The sequence below is a fragment of the Dendrobates tinctorius genome, unplaced genomic scaffold, assembly GCF_039654945.1.
Source record: "Dendrobates tinctorius isolate UK_male_01 unplaced genomic scaffold, ASM3965494v1 ptg000030l, whole genome shotgun sequence".
Classification (NCBI taxonomy): Eukaryota; Metazoa; Chordata; class Amphibia; order Anura; family Dendrobatidae; genus Dendrobates; species Dendrobates tinctorius.
In genome coordinates, this window is record NW_027361698.1 from 47069111 (window position 1) to 47085443 (window position 16333).

The 16333-nt window shown below is 43.9% G+C and overlaps 1 protein-coding gene across 7 annotated transcripts in view; it reads left to right on the top strand.

Moving 5' to 3' along the window:
- CUNH4orf33 (chromosome unknown C4orf33 homolog) overlaps positions 1-16333 on the top strand; it is a 347568-nt gene that overhangs the window by 269400 nt on the left and 61835 nt on the right. For all 7 annotated transcript variants that reach the window (XM_073572088.1, XM_073572092.1, XM_073572087.1 and 4 more), the window contains one exon: positions 1118-1323. In XM_073572088.1, coding sequence (XP_073428189.1) covers positions 1118-1323 — 206 coding nt within the window. The remainder of the gene's footprint in view (positions 1-1117; positions 1324-16333) is intronic.

A 16333-nucleotide genomic window follows, 5' to 3' on the forward strand; every position in this document is an offset into this window, starting at 1 on the left:
GCCTTGAGATGAAGGCTTGCTTATGTGCTGATCAGCAGAGCTGATCTTTCGCTCCAATGTGTCAGGGAGAAGCCTTCAGATGATTGATGAGAAGGGTGGGATCAATCATCTACAAATCCACCCAGGGGTGTGTTTAAGAACGACATAGTAAAGTGTATATGAGTGTGTGTGAAGGACCTGTGATGAGGTCATAGCCATGTGACCCGGTGGGCGTGGCTACAGACCATATAAGGTGGCCAGGGTAGGTCACATGGGGTGAATGCTTGGACCCGGTTGGTCCGTTGTGGAAGGTCCCACTAGGAGATGGGGCTTCCTGCCTGACAGCACGTGAAGTGGCTGTGTGTAATGGCTGCCAGTATCTGAGGGTTCCCAGGGAGAGGGAATGAACGTCTGGAGTCTGAAGCAACCATGAGGTAACCCTGACGGGGTGAGATAACTGTGAGGCTGAAGAGCCTGAGTACTGGACATTGTGTAACCTGTGTGACCACAGAGATAATAGAGGGAAGTTCTGTCATGAACATTATGCTATGGAAATGAACTTTATGTGGCTGCTGTGGGTTTATGATGCCTGAATAAACCGCATGGACTGTTATGGTTTTATGGAAAATCCATGCTGGATCTGATTATTTGGCTGCCAATCGAGTGTCCCCAACCTTGAATGACAGCGCTACCTTACAATATGCAGAAGTAATTTATACCCGCCAACATGTAATAATTATACCCCCTTATACGTTATGCCGCTTTTATATTCACATAACATTGAAATTCTGACTTCGTAACAAAGTACCATAATCCACATTAATTGTTGCCTATGTCTCATACGTGACCCCATATGTCTTATGGCTCTTAGCCTTGCCAACTGTCTCCTGTTTGCAGCATTAATTTCTTTGTAATGGTTCTGGAAACCATTAGTGAGACACATTACCAAGACCCCCCCTTTGTTAGGGCATCTTTCAGAAAACATATTATATTTAGTATAATAGGAATGCATTAGGGAATATCTTCACAACAAATGGCCTCCAGGATAAAATCACCAGCACATACAGTATATATAGTGTGTATAAAAATGTGTCAGGCATAATCCTTGTAGTAATTGTATTATTGTATGATTTATTAGAGAGAGCTACCGCTGGAATTTGCAGCAGATACCACATCAGATTGGGGCAAATGGCGTGGCACTACTCTGATCCCCTGGTCCTATTTCCCTCCTGGTGTTAACATGATGAATTCCTATGCTATTCACGGCGCTGGGATTGGCCGAGTTTATGAGTCCTTATACCCAATTCCTCCACAGGAGATAGCAGAAGGGCAAGGCCCCAATTTGTAAGTATGATTATGTTTATGTATCACTTTACGATGATTGCAGGGAGGACTGCAATTTGAGGTTTGAGTAGATGTATTTACTATTCAGTACTGAGGAACACTGAGGTTTTAAGCACAGAAAGTCAACAGCTGTCTACCGCTTCTTAGTCTAACTTGACTACATTTAGTGAAATGTCTTTAAAATGAACATCCCAAATTGCAGATCGCCTAGAAGTGGCTCTCACACAAAAAGATAAATGTAGGAAACAAATTATTTACGTCCCAGGAACTTACAGATTAAGGCCGCCATACACATTAGATGGTCTGGCAATCCAGGCAAAATTATTTAATGTGTGTGGGGGCTTTCAAGGGAATATGCCTCCAGGATTTCTCACCAAATCTGAGAGTAGGCTAATGCTTGCTGTATGATTTATGAAATCATGACTTTATCCCCAGATAGAGGACTAGTAAACCTGCTGTCATGTAGTCCTCCATATTCATGAGCTTTGTATAACCCCGTCACCACCACTGATTGGTAGCTTTGTGCCTATGCGCAGGTGTTCGAAATCTGTCAATCAGTGGTATGGGCGGGGTTATACAGACCTCAGCATTCAGAGAACTGAAAGATCAGCAGATAAAACTGATGTTATACAAACTAGAGCAAGCAGCCCATTTCACTGCAACTAATCTGACTCTACATCATGCTGCTCTCAGATAGGGTAGCAAAACCTTGGTGACAGATTCCTTTTAAGTCATGTATGACTCACGAATGTTGGTCTACTTGTACAAAATAAAGTAGTATGCCTCCTCCTGGGTATCCTCCTATCAGTTGCGTTGCTTGGTAAAGTACGCCATTAAGGCTAGTTTCACATTAGCGTTTACGGCCGCAGCGTCGGGCTGCGCATGGCTGCCGCTAAGACCCGCCCCCTGCCGCGCCTCGGCCGGTAGCTCCACCTACGGACTACGGACGCATGACGCTGCATGCGTCCTGCGTCCCCTATCTTTAGCACTGTAGTCCTTTTGATGCTGTGCCGACCAGCGCCAAACGCAACAGGTTGCAATTTGGTGCACTCGGCGCAGCGTCAAAAGGACGCATGCGCCACCAAACGCATACTGCGCACGGCCTGCGTCCCCAGTGCTAAAGATAGGGGATGCAGGACGCATGCAGCGTCATGCGTCCGTAGGCGGAGCTACCGGCGGAGGCGTGGCAGGGGGCGGGACTTAGCGGCGGCCGTGCGCAGCCCGACGCTGCGGCCGTAAACGCTAATGTGAAACTAGCCTTACAATTTACAAATGACTATGACATCTTATAAGATACATTTTTTTGCACAGCAGATGTCGTTCACCTAAGGGTACTTATAAACAGAAGCCTATTTTGCCTTTATGTAAAAGATAAAGGGGCAAATTTATTATTTATTTTTCCAGTAAAAAAAGATTGTTCAAGTAAATTGTTGGATTGCTCTAAAGTAAGAAAATAAAATCTAAACCTGAGATATGGAGTTGCAGATTTAAGCCAGCGTTTGTGCCATTTTCTGACTTTAGGATAAATGTTGACATCTATTCTTTAAGCTTCTGAAAAGGTGGTAAAAAAAAGCAAAAATGTGTGCGAAATGTGTGCATTTTAGAAAAGTATGACCTCGGTTTATGGCAAAAACAGGTATAATCTGATTATCAAGTGTGGACCATAATGTAGAAAGGTGTGACACCGGCGTTTTGTAACAAGACAGATGAACATGTCACATCTAGGGTGCATCAAAAGATTGCAATCAATTTCTTGCTTCCGTACCGCAGCGACATCATTCCATTCAGTGACAAAAAGACATTTATTGCTCTAATACCAGCACAGAAGTGTCACTTCTCCGTTTTTGCCATCAGGCAGGATGTTCATGCTGACATTTGTGTTTCAGAAACTCTTCCCCATGTCAATCTTCCTCATAGTAGTGCTGTATCTTATTGTTATCCTCATGATGAGTCTCCACATCTCTCACACCCAAATCTACTTTATTTACATGAATTTGCTTCTTGGACTTTTACTGTTGGCTCCGGAGATACAGCGTTCTTGGACAACATTCACGTGAGGCACCAGAAATATTCCATGTAGAAAGACGTAACTATAAATGTGTTAAGTTCACGCAGATTTCCATTAGCTATTTTTCCACTTTATTCATGTAGAATCAATAGAATACATTTTTTAATCTAGAGCTATTATTTAAAGACTTACACCTTTCATATACAATTATTATCCTGAAAGGCGGGCACGGGCTTGCTATTTCTTTTCACAGAGTAGTTCATAGTGTGACATGTGTATTGAAGTGTACAATTAATGTAATACATTTATGCACATTGGTAAAAACCTCAACATGGAATGATTGCATAAATGATGCACTTTTAAAAAGATTTGCTATTGTGATATTAAAGTGACTGCATGGGAAATGGGATTCTATAGGTTTGTATGGTCTATGTGACCTGGTGTAGACACACAACGTCTGCTATGCATTTTGATGAGTAACTGACTCTCGAGCTGCTTGTTCACTAATTGCAAACAGCACAATGTAATCAACCTCACAATCATCTTTATAGCACAACCAAGAAAGGAAATGTAATTAATGTTTTCTCTACTTTTTTTATTCTTCATTTTTTTCTTTCCATTCATTTTTTATCTTTGATTCCTTACTTCCCATTTCTCTTACTTTTCACTAGTTTTTTTTCTTATCTTTTTGTTCCCTCCTTGTTGCCACATTCTCTTCTCCTTTAACTTTTTTTTTTGTTTTCATTTTTTCCCTGTACTTAGTCATCTTCTTTATCTACTTGTCACCTTCTGTCATACCTTCCCTCCCATATCTCTTGTACTTTTCTTTGCTTTCTCCTTCTCTTTTTCCTTTCCTTGCCTTTACATATCTATTTCTCAAGTGATAATGTGGTCTTCTTCTTCAGCTTTTTTCTACTTAATGGTTTATATGTTTTATTAATCTCCATTCCTTGTCTGTCTTCTCCTTGCCTGATGGTTGTCTCTTCTTCCACTCGTTTTCCTTGTTTGTTCTTTGACTTTACTTCTTCTTTTACCTTTCTCCTTGCTTTTTCTTTGCGGTGTCCTTCTTTGGCCCTCAATTCTATACCAAGACGAGAAACAAATCAATAAACTGAACATAATAAAGCACTAAATACCAAATGAAACAATACATACGAAGGTAGAAGTGCTTGCTTAAAGTGTGCATCAAGGCCACATAATGCTGCTTAAACCGGCTATCCAGACAGCTTCTTCTGAGCAAACACAGATGAATCAACAGTAGATTTGTGAAGTATATAACATAAGCAAGATTCATTGAATACTATCGTCTTTTCCGATTGTCTAAACAAGTGGGTTTTAAATCAAGAAATCTTTGAAAAATCGGAATAACATACAGAAGTAAGACATTATAGAGTCAAGGTACCTTTAATGAAACAAAATGTTTAGTGTAAAGTGTACCTATTATTCAAGTTAGATTTTTGATGTGGTATACTAAGTTAAAATTGTTGCCACAAGTTGGTCAACTAGAAACAGTCACTTTCATGGGCAGAAGCATTCAGCTCTTGCACGAATGAGCACAGATTGGTGTCTGGGCCAATAGACTTTCATTTGTGCCTGTGTAAGGTGGTGGTATGAGACTATCTCTCCTACATGTGTTGACCCCGGGTCTTTTATGTGAATATGATATGTCTCATGTGTATTGGTCTACTGTATTACATGTGCATGTCATCTAATTGTATTGATTTACTTTATATTGCTGTGTTATATCTAGATTGCTTTATGGTGTAGGTCTCCTTTAATTGTCTCTGTATGTCTTACCATCTGTAGTTATGTTAGGGACAGTGAATAGATAAAGGGGGTCCTGGGCTAGCAGCTCAGAAAAGATTTCAGGAAGCTGCTGCTGGAAGTGAGTAGCCCGGGCACGTCGGTCCAGGGCAGATGCTTTGCAGCAGCCGGGGCATTGCCAAACACCCAGGAGGGGAGAGACTCTTTTGCTGAAGGACAATAATGCGGGGCATTTCCAGATCCCAGGAAGTCACCGAATCTGCTGCCCCGGATTATAGACTTAAAGACCGCCACACGGCCCCTGGATTTTGGAAGGGACTAAAGCATCCAGATCCCAGCGAGTAGATTGCTGCTCAATTTTGGCTACCGTGGCTGTAGTGGGTGCGGCCGTGGAAAGTGTCATGGAAAGACCAGGAAGCCAGTATTGTATCCCTTGGGCTCATCATCATTGTATTAAAGTTTATTCCCTGTTGGACTGCAGCTGTATTCTGGAGTTTTATTGCCTGGACTGCCGTGGCTGGGAGAGAGCAAAGGTAAATTGTGTGAGCTACATCCATCCTGTCCGTTTTTATGTCTCCAGGACCAGATGAATTACACCCCAGAGTACTGAAGGAGACTGCAGAAGAAATTTTTGAACCACTCTCCATAATCTTTGAAAAGTCTTGGAAAACAGGAGAAAAGGGCAAGAGGGTGGACCCAGGGAACTATAGGCCGGTGAGTCTGACTTCTATACCAGGAAAGATCTTTGAACAAATTATTAAACAACATGTACTGTATGTAAGTACCTGAATAAGAATGAAATGATTAAACAGAGTCAGCATGGGTTTGTAACTACAGTAATAGGTCATGTCAGACTAACTTAAATTCTATCTATGACAGAATCACTGACTGGGTGGATCAGGGAAAAGCTGTAGATATAGTATATCTTGACTTCAGCAAAGCATTTGACAAAGTATCTCACAAAATCCTTATTAAAAAAATGACTAAGTATGGAATGGACAAGGCAACTGCTAGGTGGATTCATAACTGGCTTAGTGATTGGACCCAAAGAGTGGTCATAAATGACTGCACATCCAGCCGGAAGAATGTCTCAAGTGGGGTACCACAGGGCTCTCTCCTGGGCCTTGCATTGTTCAACATCTTTATCAATGATTTAGATGAAGGAATTGAGGGTAAACTGATTAAATTTGCTGATGACACAAAGCTAGGAGGGATAGCTAATACTAGAGAAGAGAGAGATAGGATTCAAAAAGATATCAATAAACTGGAGCAGTGGGCAGCAACTAACAGAATGGTTTGTAACATGGAAAAATGCAAAGTACTACATCTGGGCATTAAAAATTAAAAAAAGCATATACAGAATGGGAGGAATAGGGTTAAGCAGCAACACATGTGAAAAAGACTTGGGTATACTAATAGATCACAGACTGAACATGAGTCAACAATGTGATGCAGCAGCAAAAAAGGAAAATACAATTCTAGGATGTATTAACAGAAGCATACAGTCTAGATCACGTGAAGTCGTTATTGCCCTCTACTCCTCTTTGGTCAGACTTCATCTGGAATACTGTGTCCAGTTTTGGGCACCACACTTTAAAAAATACATCAACAAAGTGGAGCAAGTTCAGAGAAGAGCGAGCAGAATTGTGACCAGTCTGCAAACCATGTCCTATGAGGATCGGTTGCAGGATTTGGGAATGTTTAGCTTGCAAAAGAGAAGATTGAGAGGAGACTTAATAGCTGTCTACAAATATATGAAGGGCTGTCGCATTGTAGAACGATCATCTTTAGTCTCATTTGCACAAGGAAAGACTAGAAGCAATGGGATAAAGCTGAATGGGAGGAGACAGATTAGATATTAGAAAAAACTTTTTGACAGTCAGGGTGATCAATGAGTGGACAGGCAACCACGAGGGGTGGTGAGTTCTCCTTCAATAGAAGTCTTCAAACAGAGGCTGGACAGACATCTGTCTGGGATGATTTAGTGAATCCTGCTTTGAGCAGGGGGTTGGACCAGATGGCCCAGGAGGTCCCTTCACACTCTACCATTCTAAGATTCTATGTAAAAGGGGGTTGGGGTGCTCATTGACCATTGGCCCAGTGGGCTCTTTTTGTGGACTATGACTTTAAGTTACCCGGCCATAACTACCACCCCAGTTCCCCCTTGTTACACCTGTACACATCTATGAGCATGTGCTCATGGAGGGACTGATTAATTTTGCATGCTGAATTGTGCACTTCTAAGCAGTCATTTGGGCAATTTGTGGGAGTCTTAGAAGCTGGCCCTTAAAAGGTATATGTTACCAGAATTTTACCCGCCAAACTATTTATATGTGCATAACTATCACATACAGCATTTCCAGGTGATGCGATCGTGGATGATGCAGCGTGGCTTACCCAGCCAACGCTCCCATGTCGTTGAACTATAACGACGACAGGGTATGCGTCCTAAGTGATTGTGGAATGTGGACCCACTGGACCACAGGGGGAACCCGGGCCTACCCGGACTAGTGAAGGGTAGCTACCGGGGTCTGTGGCAGCTGAGCTTATGGACAAGATGGCCATATGCAGGACTAAAAGACACTACACAACTTCAAGTATGAAGAAACATAAAGTTTACTGAAATAAAGCAAAAGACATAAAAACACCAGGTTCCGGAATACGCACATCATGAAGGAAACATATCTCAGGTTGACAGACGAAGCAAGAGGTCATCACGGTTGACGCAGTCCAGGGTCATCTGGCACGGGCGTACTAGGTTGGCCTCTCTCTCAGGCCTCAGGTGTAGCACAGGCACAGTGGGAGAACATCAGACACTGGCCTTGGACTAGCTTCAGATGATGGTAGGAGGTCATCATGAGTTTATGCCATCCAGGGTTATCTGGCACGGTCATACTAGGGTGGCCTCTCTCTCAGGCCTCGGGTGCAGCACAGGCTCAGCAGGAGAGCATAAGACATCGATCCAGGACAGACGTCATCACAGGGTGGACCCCAAGGAACCGGCGGAACATTGGGATGCAGGCAGAACAGGAACAGAAACACCGGCATGGCAACACAGGTCATCGGCTGGTTGGATCCAGGCAGAGCCGTCACCGAGAAATAAGGCTGGAGACTCCCCAGGAACACGAGGGAGGAGTCCATCCAGGAACACAGGCGGGACCGTTTCTGGAACACAGTCTGGACAACCAGGACCACAGCCTGGAGATCGGGACACATCAGGACACAGAAGGACATCAGGACATCGGACACAGACAGGACATCTGGACATCGGAACACGGATTGGGCATCGGAACATGGACTGGACATTGGAACACGGACTGGAGATTGGAACACGGACTGGACATCAGGACATCAGGGCACAAGCCGGACATCAGGACATCAGGTCATCAGGAAGGACATCTAGACATCAGAACATCAAGGCACCAGGCAGACATCTGGACATCAGATCTCAGACAGGGCATCTGGACTTCAGGACACTAGGCGGAAATCAGGACATCAGGTCTCAGGCAGGACATCAGGACTCGGATCCCGGATAGAACATCAGAACAATGGCATCAGACTCCGTACATCTGGCAGCGATCGACAGGCTCCGGACATCAGGCTCCAGCCATGAGGCCGCAGTCATCAGGCTCTGGACATCTAGCAGCGATCGGCAGGCTCCGGGCATCAGGCAGGGAAGAATAGGATCCGGACATCTGGCGGAGGACGTAAGGCATTGGACATCTGGAAGTGGTCGTCAGACACCGGACATCATGCTGCGGTCATCAGGCTCCGGACAAGAGGCCACAGTCATCGAGCTCTGGACATCTGTCTGCTATCTAAAAATGAACTCAAGCGGTCTGGTGCAAGCCCCGCCGGGTTGGACTGGAACCGGCTGGGGATTGCACCGAATAACAAGCTGAGCACAGAGTAGCAGAAACTCAGCGGACACACCAGACTCCTACTTCCAAGATGAACCCAGGTTAGATCACAGAAAGTCAGGTAGCAAAGAGTCACAGTCACTGGGCACTGGGTTCAGGACACAGAAGGACTTCAGGAGCATACAGCAGGAAGCAGGGCTAGGATTTTATAGCACAGCAGGAATCAGAACAAGGACTTTGGTACCAACGCATAAACAGGATTAGTCCAGGAACTCAGACATCAGCTGTCCCAAAGCTGATAACAGAAACGGATCTGGGAATTTTGCCCCCAGAGCAGGCGGAAGACAGGCATCAGCTCACCTAGAACTGCAGGCAGGGAAGGCAGGTGCTGAACACCAAACAGACATAGCAAGACTCATAAACTTGATGCGGAGCTCTGGCACGCCCCACAGGGCAGGGAAACTTTATATAGGAGCTGCCTCACAGCGATAGGCTGGAGCAGCAATTCTAGCACACACCCATTCCTCATAAAAGCAGGGGGGGTGTGGCCGCATGCACCCTAAGCACAGCCAGACACAAATCAGCATTGGAAAGAACACCTGGCAGGGGCTGCAAGCCTGAACACACGTAGTAGGTCATGCACAAGTGCAAAGGACCTTGCAACCCATGGATAGCTTTCCACAGCGGCAGCCAGGGACCACACAAATGCGTGGTCATGCAGCACAGCGGAGCCACACACGCATGTACGGCTACATAGCGGAGCTGGGAACTGAGCAGCATCCACACAGGTAACTGACAACAGCATTTCCGCTCATTAGAGGGAAAGGAGCGAAGGGTTAAAGCAGAGATAAGCAGAGTCATGCCAGGTAAACAGAGTACAAACACAGTGGCGTTATACCAGGTTGGGAATATAATCAATTTCTGTGTTCCCCATAAGTAAGGAGGCTTATTCACCATGCAATGCTCCTCTAGGAAATTTAATATGCAAATTGCCTCTTCAGAGAGAAAGAAGACTTGAACTCTATAGCGCCACCTGCTTGTAGTATCGATCCTACAAGTCACAATCAACCCTTTAACAAATCTTGTAATATGACTTAGGATAAAAGTCAAATCAGAATCTCAATTTGCAGATCTGTTTATACCAAGGAAGGTGACAGTCCCAAGGGGGCATTCTCTGCGTCTGGAGGAGAAAAGGTTTTTCCACCAACATAGAAGAGGATTCTTTACTGTTAGGGCAGTGAGAATCTGGAATTCCTTGCCTGAGGAGGTGGTGATGGCGAACTCAGTCGAAGGGTTGAAGAGAGGCCTGGATGTCTTCCTTTAGCGTAACAATATTGTATCTTACAGTTATTGTTAGGTTCTTTAGAAGGACGTAGATCTGGGGATTTATTCTGACAGAATTTTATAGGCTGAACTGGATGGACTAATGTCTTTTTTCGGCATTACTATGTTAACTATGTTACTATGTTAGACACGGTGTTTCGGGCTATTGGCCCTCGCCAGTGCAAAGTATGAGAATTGATTTGGCTAGATGAGAGGCTCTGGACTGAGGTCTAAGGGGTAAGGTTTCTCCTTGTGGAGAGTGACATACCAGCTCTGGCTTGGCAAGGTAAGGAGGCTTATTCGCCGTGCAATGCTCCTCTGGCAAATATAACATGCAAATTGCCTCTTCAGAGAGAAAGAGTGCTTGAACTCTATAGTGCCACCTGTTAGTAGTAGCGATCCTACAAGTCACAATCAACCCTTTAACGAGTCTTGTAATATGACATAGGATAAAAGCCAAATCAGAATCTAAATTTGCAGACACGGTATTTCGGGCTATTGGCCCTCGTCAGTGCAAAGTATGTTATATGACTTAGGATACAAGCCAAATCAGAATCTCAATTTGCAACACCATGTCTGCAAATTGACATATTACAAGACTCATTAAAGGGTTGATTGTGACTTGTAGGATCGCTACTACCAACAGGTGGCGCTATAGAGTTCAAGTCCTCTTTCTCTCTGAAGAGGCAATTTGCATATTGTGTTCCCCATACCAATAATGATAAATTTATAAAGGGTGGAGTACTCCTATAACATCATATACCCCCAAAATACAGTACAGCTGCTAGAATAGCCAAAAACCACCAACATTTATTAAAATGTTATAATTCTATTGAAACATGATTACAAATTTTCTATAATATAATGGTCTTTTGCAGAGGAAAAATGTAATGGAGGAAATTCCGTAGCCACATAAAACAAATGGGTATAAAAAATAATTGCATCCCAATTTATATTAGCATAAAATAGAGTAATTACACAGGGAATTATTACATCCTATCCCATGGTGAATATCATTATTGCACATAGATACCCATAAAGTTGACAGTAAAATGCAAAAATGAATGTAAAGTGCACTGCTTACTCATAATATGCCAGCGATACCCTGGTGGTTTGTGGCTAGTGGCTACTGCAACAGCTGTCTTTTTTGGGTATATAATATTATATGCGCATGTAGCTCTTCCAAAGACAAGTCCAACAATACCTGCACAAGGTAAGTCTGTCTCACCCCTTTAGAGAAAGCAGTGTTTGAACTGATACGTATGAATCTAAGGCTGTAGATCTGAAGCTTCTGTCACTCCAGCTCTATTACCCACCCAGAGCGTCAGTGAGGTATTAGAAGGTGGAGCTGGGTGGGGAATAGAGCTGAAGTGATAGAAGCTTCAGATATACAGCCTCCTTTACATATCAATTAAAGTACCACTCCAGCGAATTTTTTTTTAATTTTAGCTCTGGATTGCGGCCAGTAATGTAAGTTCCTTGCCTTTAGTATTATACTTACCTGCTACTGTCTTTACCTCTTCCCAGCGCCGGTCCGCACCGCCATGCTGTGACAGCTATTTCTGACTGACCTGAAGTCAGAGGTAACAGTCGCAAACTCTCAGTGTAAGTCTATAATGGTCTCATTCCGGCTCTTATAGACTCACATTGGATTGCCCAGCAACACTGGAGTGATCCGGCAGGTGACAAATTGCAGAAGACCAACCGATAGCCTGGGAAGCTCCATGTTTATTACGCCCTTCCCAGGCTATAAACATCTGCCCCCTGCTCTCGGATTTCCCTCTTCTGGTTATTAAAATTTCTGGGGACCCCACGCCATTTTTTTCTTTAAGTTATTTAATTATTAGCTAAATACATGAATATTAAACTACACACTGCAGCAATTATTTATGTGACTGACATCTTTCTATCTATTCTATTTATATATCTATTCTATATATTCTATTCTGAAGGGTTACACAGTGAATTTACTGTACTCGGCTGATGAAATGTTGGATTTTCTAGAAGATGGGCGCATAGAAATTGGACGGCACACACATGGTCTTTGTGCCATGTGATTTTTTTCTCGCACCCATTGACTTGCATTGGCGAGTCTTGTCCGATATATGCAGCAAATCGCAGTATGCTGCAATTTTTTTTTCTCAGTCCGATCTAAGAAAAAAAATCGCAGATGAGCTGCGACTATAACATTAGTCAGACTGCAACCCAATTTTTTATCTGATTGCACTTGTCCATTTTTCTCGCAAATGAGCTGGTAAGTATAAGACTGGGAAAGGGAACTTAAATTAATAGCACCACTCCAGCAGTAAAATAAAAAAGCAGCAGGAGCGGTGTTTTAACGTGCTGATTTCTAATGAATGAACAAATTGGCCATGTAAAAGTCTTGCTGGACTTGTCCTTGAAAGAGCTTCATGCACTTATACATAGGTTGGGATGTGAAATCCCATTGACAGATTCCCTTTTAGCACGTGTAACATGCCAAACATTATTTTAAATATTTACACTTTCTTACTGTTTTGAACTGTTTTCTTTGGCGTTGTGCTTTATTTTGTTGCTATAACCATTTATTATATTCAAACGATTTAACAAATCAGTGTAGCCATTTTATGAAATATGTATGCCGATCTCAGTAATTTATGCTTCAACTGCTGTAGTTCTATGGTTGTGACTTGGTTTTACGTCACTGCCATGTCATTTTACATGAGATATTTAAGGAGTCGCTAATTAGGTTCCCGATGTTTAAATAGCCTTTTAAAGAGTTCTTAGTTTATATCGGAGAGGAATAATTCAGGAGCCTCATATATTTGCCGGTGCAGAGAGTGGCTACACACACCGTCTGTTAGATCAATGAGTGGAGCGTCATGGTGCAGCAGGAAAATTCAACACTTGCTGTCGGGTGTCCCTCACATTTTACAGCTACAGGCACTTTGTGGTTACTTTAATTTTTAAGGGTTCTTCCTAGAGTTTCATAGATTTTGAGGATGAAGGCAGACATAAGTCCATTGAGTTCAACTTATGTCCAAACACGTTGATCCAGAGGAAGGCAAACACCCAATGGGGCAGACACTAATAGCTCCACGTAAGGGAAAAAATTCCTTCCCGACTCCATGCTCCAATCAGACTAGATCCCTGGATCAACGCCCCTTCATAGATCTAGTGCCATAGGCCTTTCTTGTACTTTTTAAGTTAACCATCCATTACCACATCAGGTGGCAGAGAGTCTCATGGTCTTACTGCTCTTATTGTAAAGAATGTGCGTCTATGATTATTATTAAGCCTTCTTTCCTCTAGACTTAGACACCTCTTGTCACCATTGCAGCTCTTAGAGCTAATCACTCACAAGCACATTCAGATCCTTTACATGTTGATCTTCTATCCTTAGGGTACCGTTACACTTAGCGATGCACCAGCGATCCCGACAACGATATGGATCGCTGGTGCATCGCTATGTGGTCGCTTGTGAGCTGCCAAACAGGCAGATCTCACCAGCGACATAGCAGCGGTCGGGGGTCGCTACTTACCTGTCAGACGAGACGATCCTGACGTCCTCCCGCCCGCGTCCACGCGTCGCTCGTCGGCGCCACAGGAAGACCAGCAGGAAGCTCCCGGCGAGAAATGGTCCAGGACCTTCTCACACGATCAGCGATAACCAGTGGGGGAGCCGGTCGGAGGTAAGTATCACACATAGCGATATCGTTAGCAATATGGCTGCTGCGTCACAAAATCAGTGACGTTACAGCGATATTGCTATCGATATCGCTATGTGTAACGGGCCCTTTAGCTGCAATACAACCTGCAATGGACTGCAATGTCTGCACAAGGTGCAACAACACGTAACTTTTCTCTAATAGAGGACTATAAAGCACATAGCAAATATTTTACTTCTGATTTTTACATAACAATATAACGATATTAATGTCAACCTTACTAACTACCGTAATACTATTCAGGTTATTCATGAGAAACATGGAGTAAGAGACCAATAGCAATGGGTCTATAATACATATCAATGAGAAAAATCCAAAGAAATATAGTGGAAATGCTCTTTACATCTTCAATGGGTGGCAAAAAGCTTTTAAGAAATTCTTGGAAACAAATGGCTACTTGTCACTTTCTCAGCTTGTTATCTCATTAGCAAAGATAGAATGGACCATTGCTTGCTGAGAAGTTCATTTCAACGTGGCAATCAATATGGCTTCACTTCCTGTTGTAAATTTAGCAAAAATGACTACCATAACAAAGTAGCTCACAAAATAAAACAAAAAACACTATGACCACGTTTTACTTATTGCTCTAACTTTTGATTAACCATACTGGACAGAAATCCTCTTTAAAATTGTTTAAAGTGTATTCCCTTTAAGCTGTGAGTTTTGGACTTGATTAAAAATAAATGTTAAAAATACTAAAACCTGGTACAACTACCATTTGGTTCAAAATCTCATTAGAATGTTGATTTAACTCTTTCCTTTTCAGAGCGCACAGTTTAAGCCCCCGTCACACATAGCGATCTCGCTAGCGAGATCACTGCTGAGTCACATGTTTTGTGACTCAACAGCGATCTCACCAGCGAGATGGCTGTGTGTGACACTGACCAGCGACCGGCCCCCCTGCCGGTTATCGCTGATCGTCCTGGAATGGCTGTAGGGTTGGTGGGCCCAGACTGGGGGGGTGGTCCCTCGATATACCGCGCAGTAACGCACAGACACAATTTGAAGCAGGTTTCGGGTACAACAGGTCCAAGTTTATTCTCTTGCCGTCCGGCTGACGGCCTCCGAAGTACACCGCACTTCAATTCACTTCACTTCACTTATTGGCGCTCCGTTTCCAGGGCCGCTTCCCGCACACCGTACTTTACACCGGGGACGTACATATACGCACCGTCCCCCTCTTCACTCTTCGACGCTCCTGTCAGATCCGTCACTGTGGCCGCCTTAGGCCCGTAAACCAACAGTACTTTTACTGAACAGTCATCTCTCCTTCAGTACGGTATGCTTTACCTCAGTGCCTCGTCTATACTGCGGTACTCTTGTGTCAGGACCACCCCCCTGACTTTCTCTCTCCTCAGTCCCCCTGGTTTGGTTTTCCTCACAGTGCACAAACTGTCGTAGTCCTCCTGTCACTGGAGCTCCCCCTGGGGACTGGAACTTTCTGGAACCCTTCTGTCAAATTTTTATCATTCCCGGTTCCCTGTAATTCCGCCCCCCATGGCCAACAGTTTCCTAAGCCCTAAGCTGATTTCAAGTCCTTTGCTCACACTCCTCCCTGCCCTCTAATGGTCAACTCAAGGTACTGCATGTCCACTACACTTTCTCAGCTGTTTCCTCACTGTAGTAACTGACACCTGTCTAAACTGTGCAAACCTTCCTTTCTCTATTCTGACAAGTCTGTCCGTCCGTCAGGTCACCTTCCCTACACTCTCCCTTCCTTTGTCTATTGTCGTCCTCGACAATCGTAATCCCTGCCTTCGTCGTTCTGAAGCTTCACCTACACTCTGTTGTCGAACCAGTTGTTGGGCCAAACCCACTACCCGCAGGGGCCGAACCATACTGGGAGCACCATGCTCTGAGCAGCCTACTGCTACTCACCAGCGTGCACGCCACATGACAACGTCTTTCAAATTGGGCTAGGTACACCCATATTCTTTCTATGGCATGTACCTTCCCCTACTCTCCCCTTCTGTCACCTTCCACTGTCCGGTACGCCATGATCAAGGCCTCACACCTACCAGATCATTGCCGGCGTCCACCTTCCTTCTTCAGGGGTGTCCGTGGTGTTGGGGACCTGACCTAGGACGGCTGTCTTTCTCACGTCTTCCATCTCTTTTACCTTTCTTTCAGTTACATGTCATGGTCGGCGTCTCGGTCTCCCAGACCTTCTCCACACATAGACCCCTTTCGGATTTCACACTTCCCTTTGGTCCCTCAGACCTTCCCTTACCCGGACCTGTTGCATTTACTTGTGCATATTATGCAACAAAACAACTTTACAATATCACAAGTACCCCATTTATATATATTTTTTTCATTTTCCTTTGCTTTTAAAACCAACATATAAC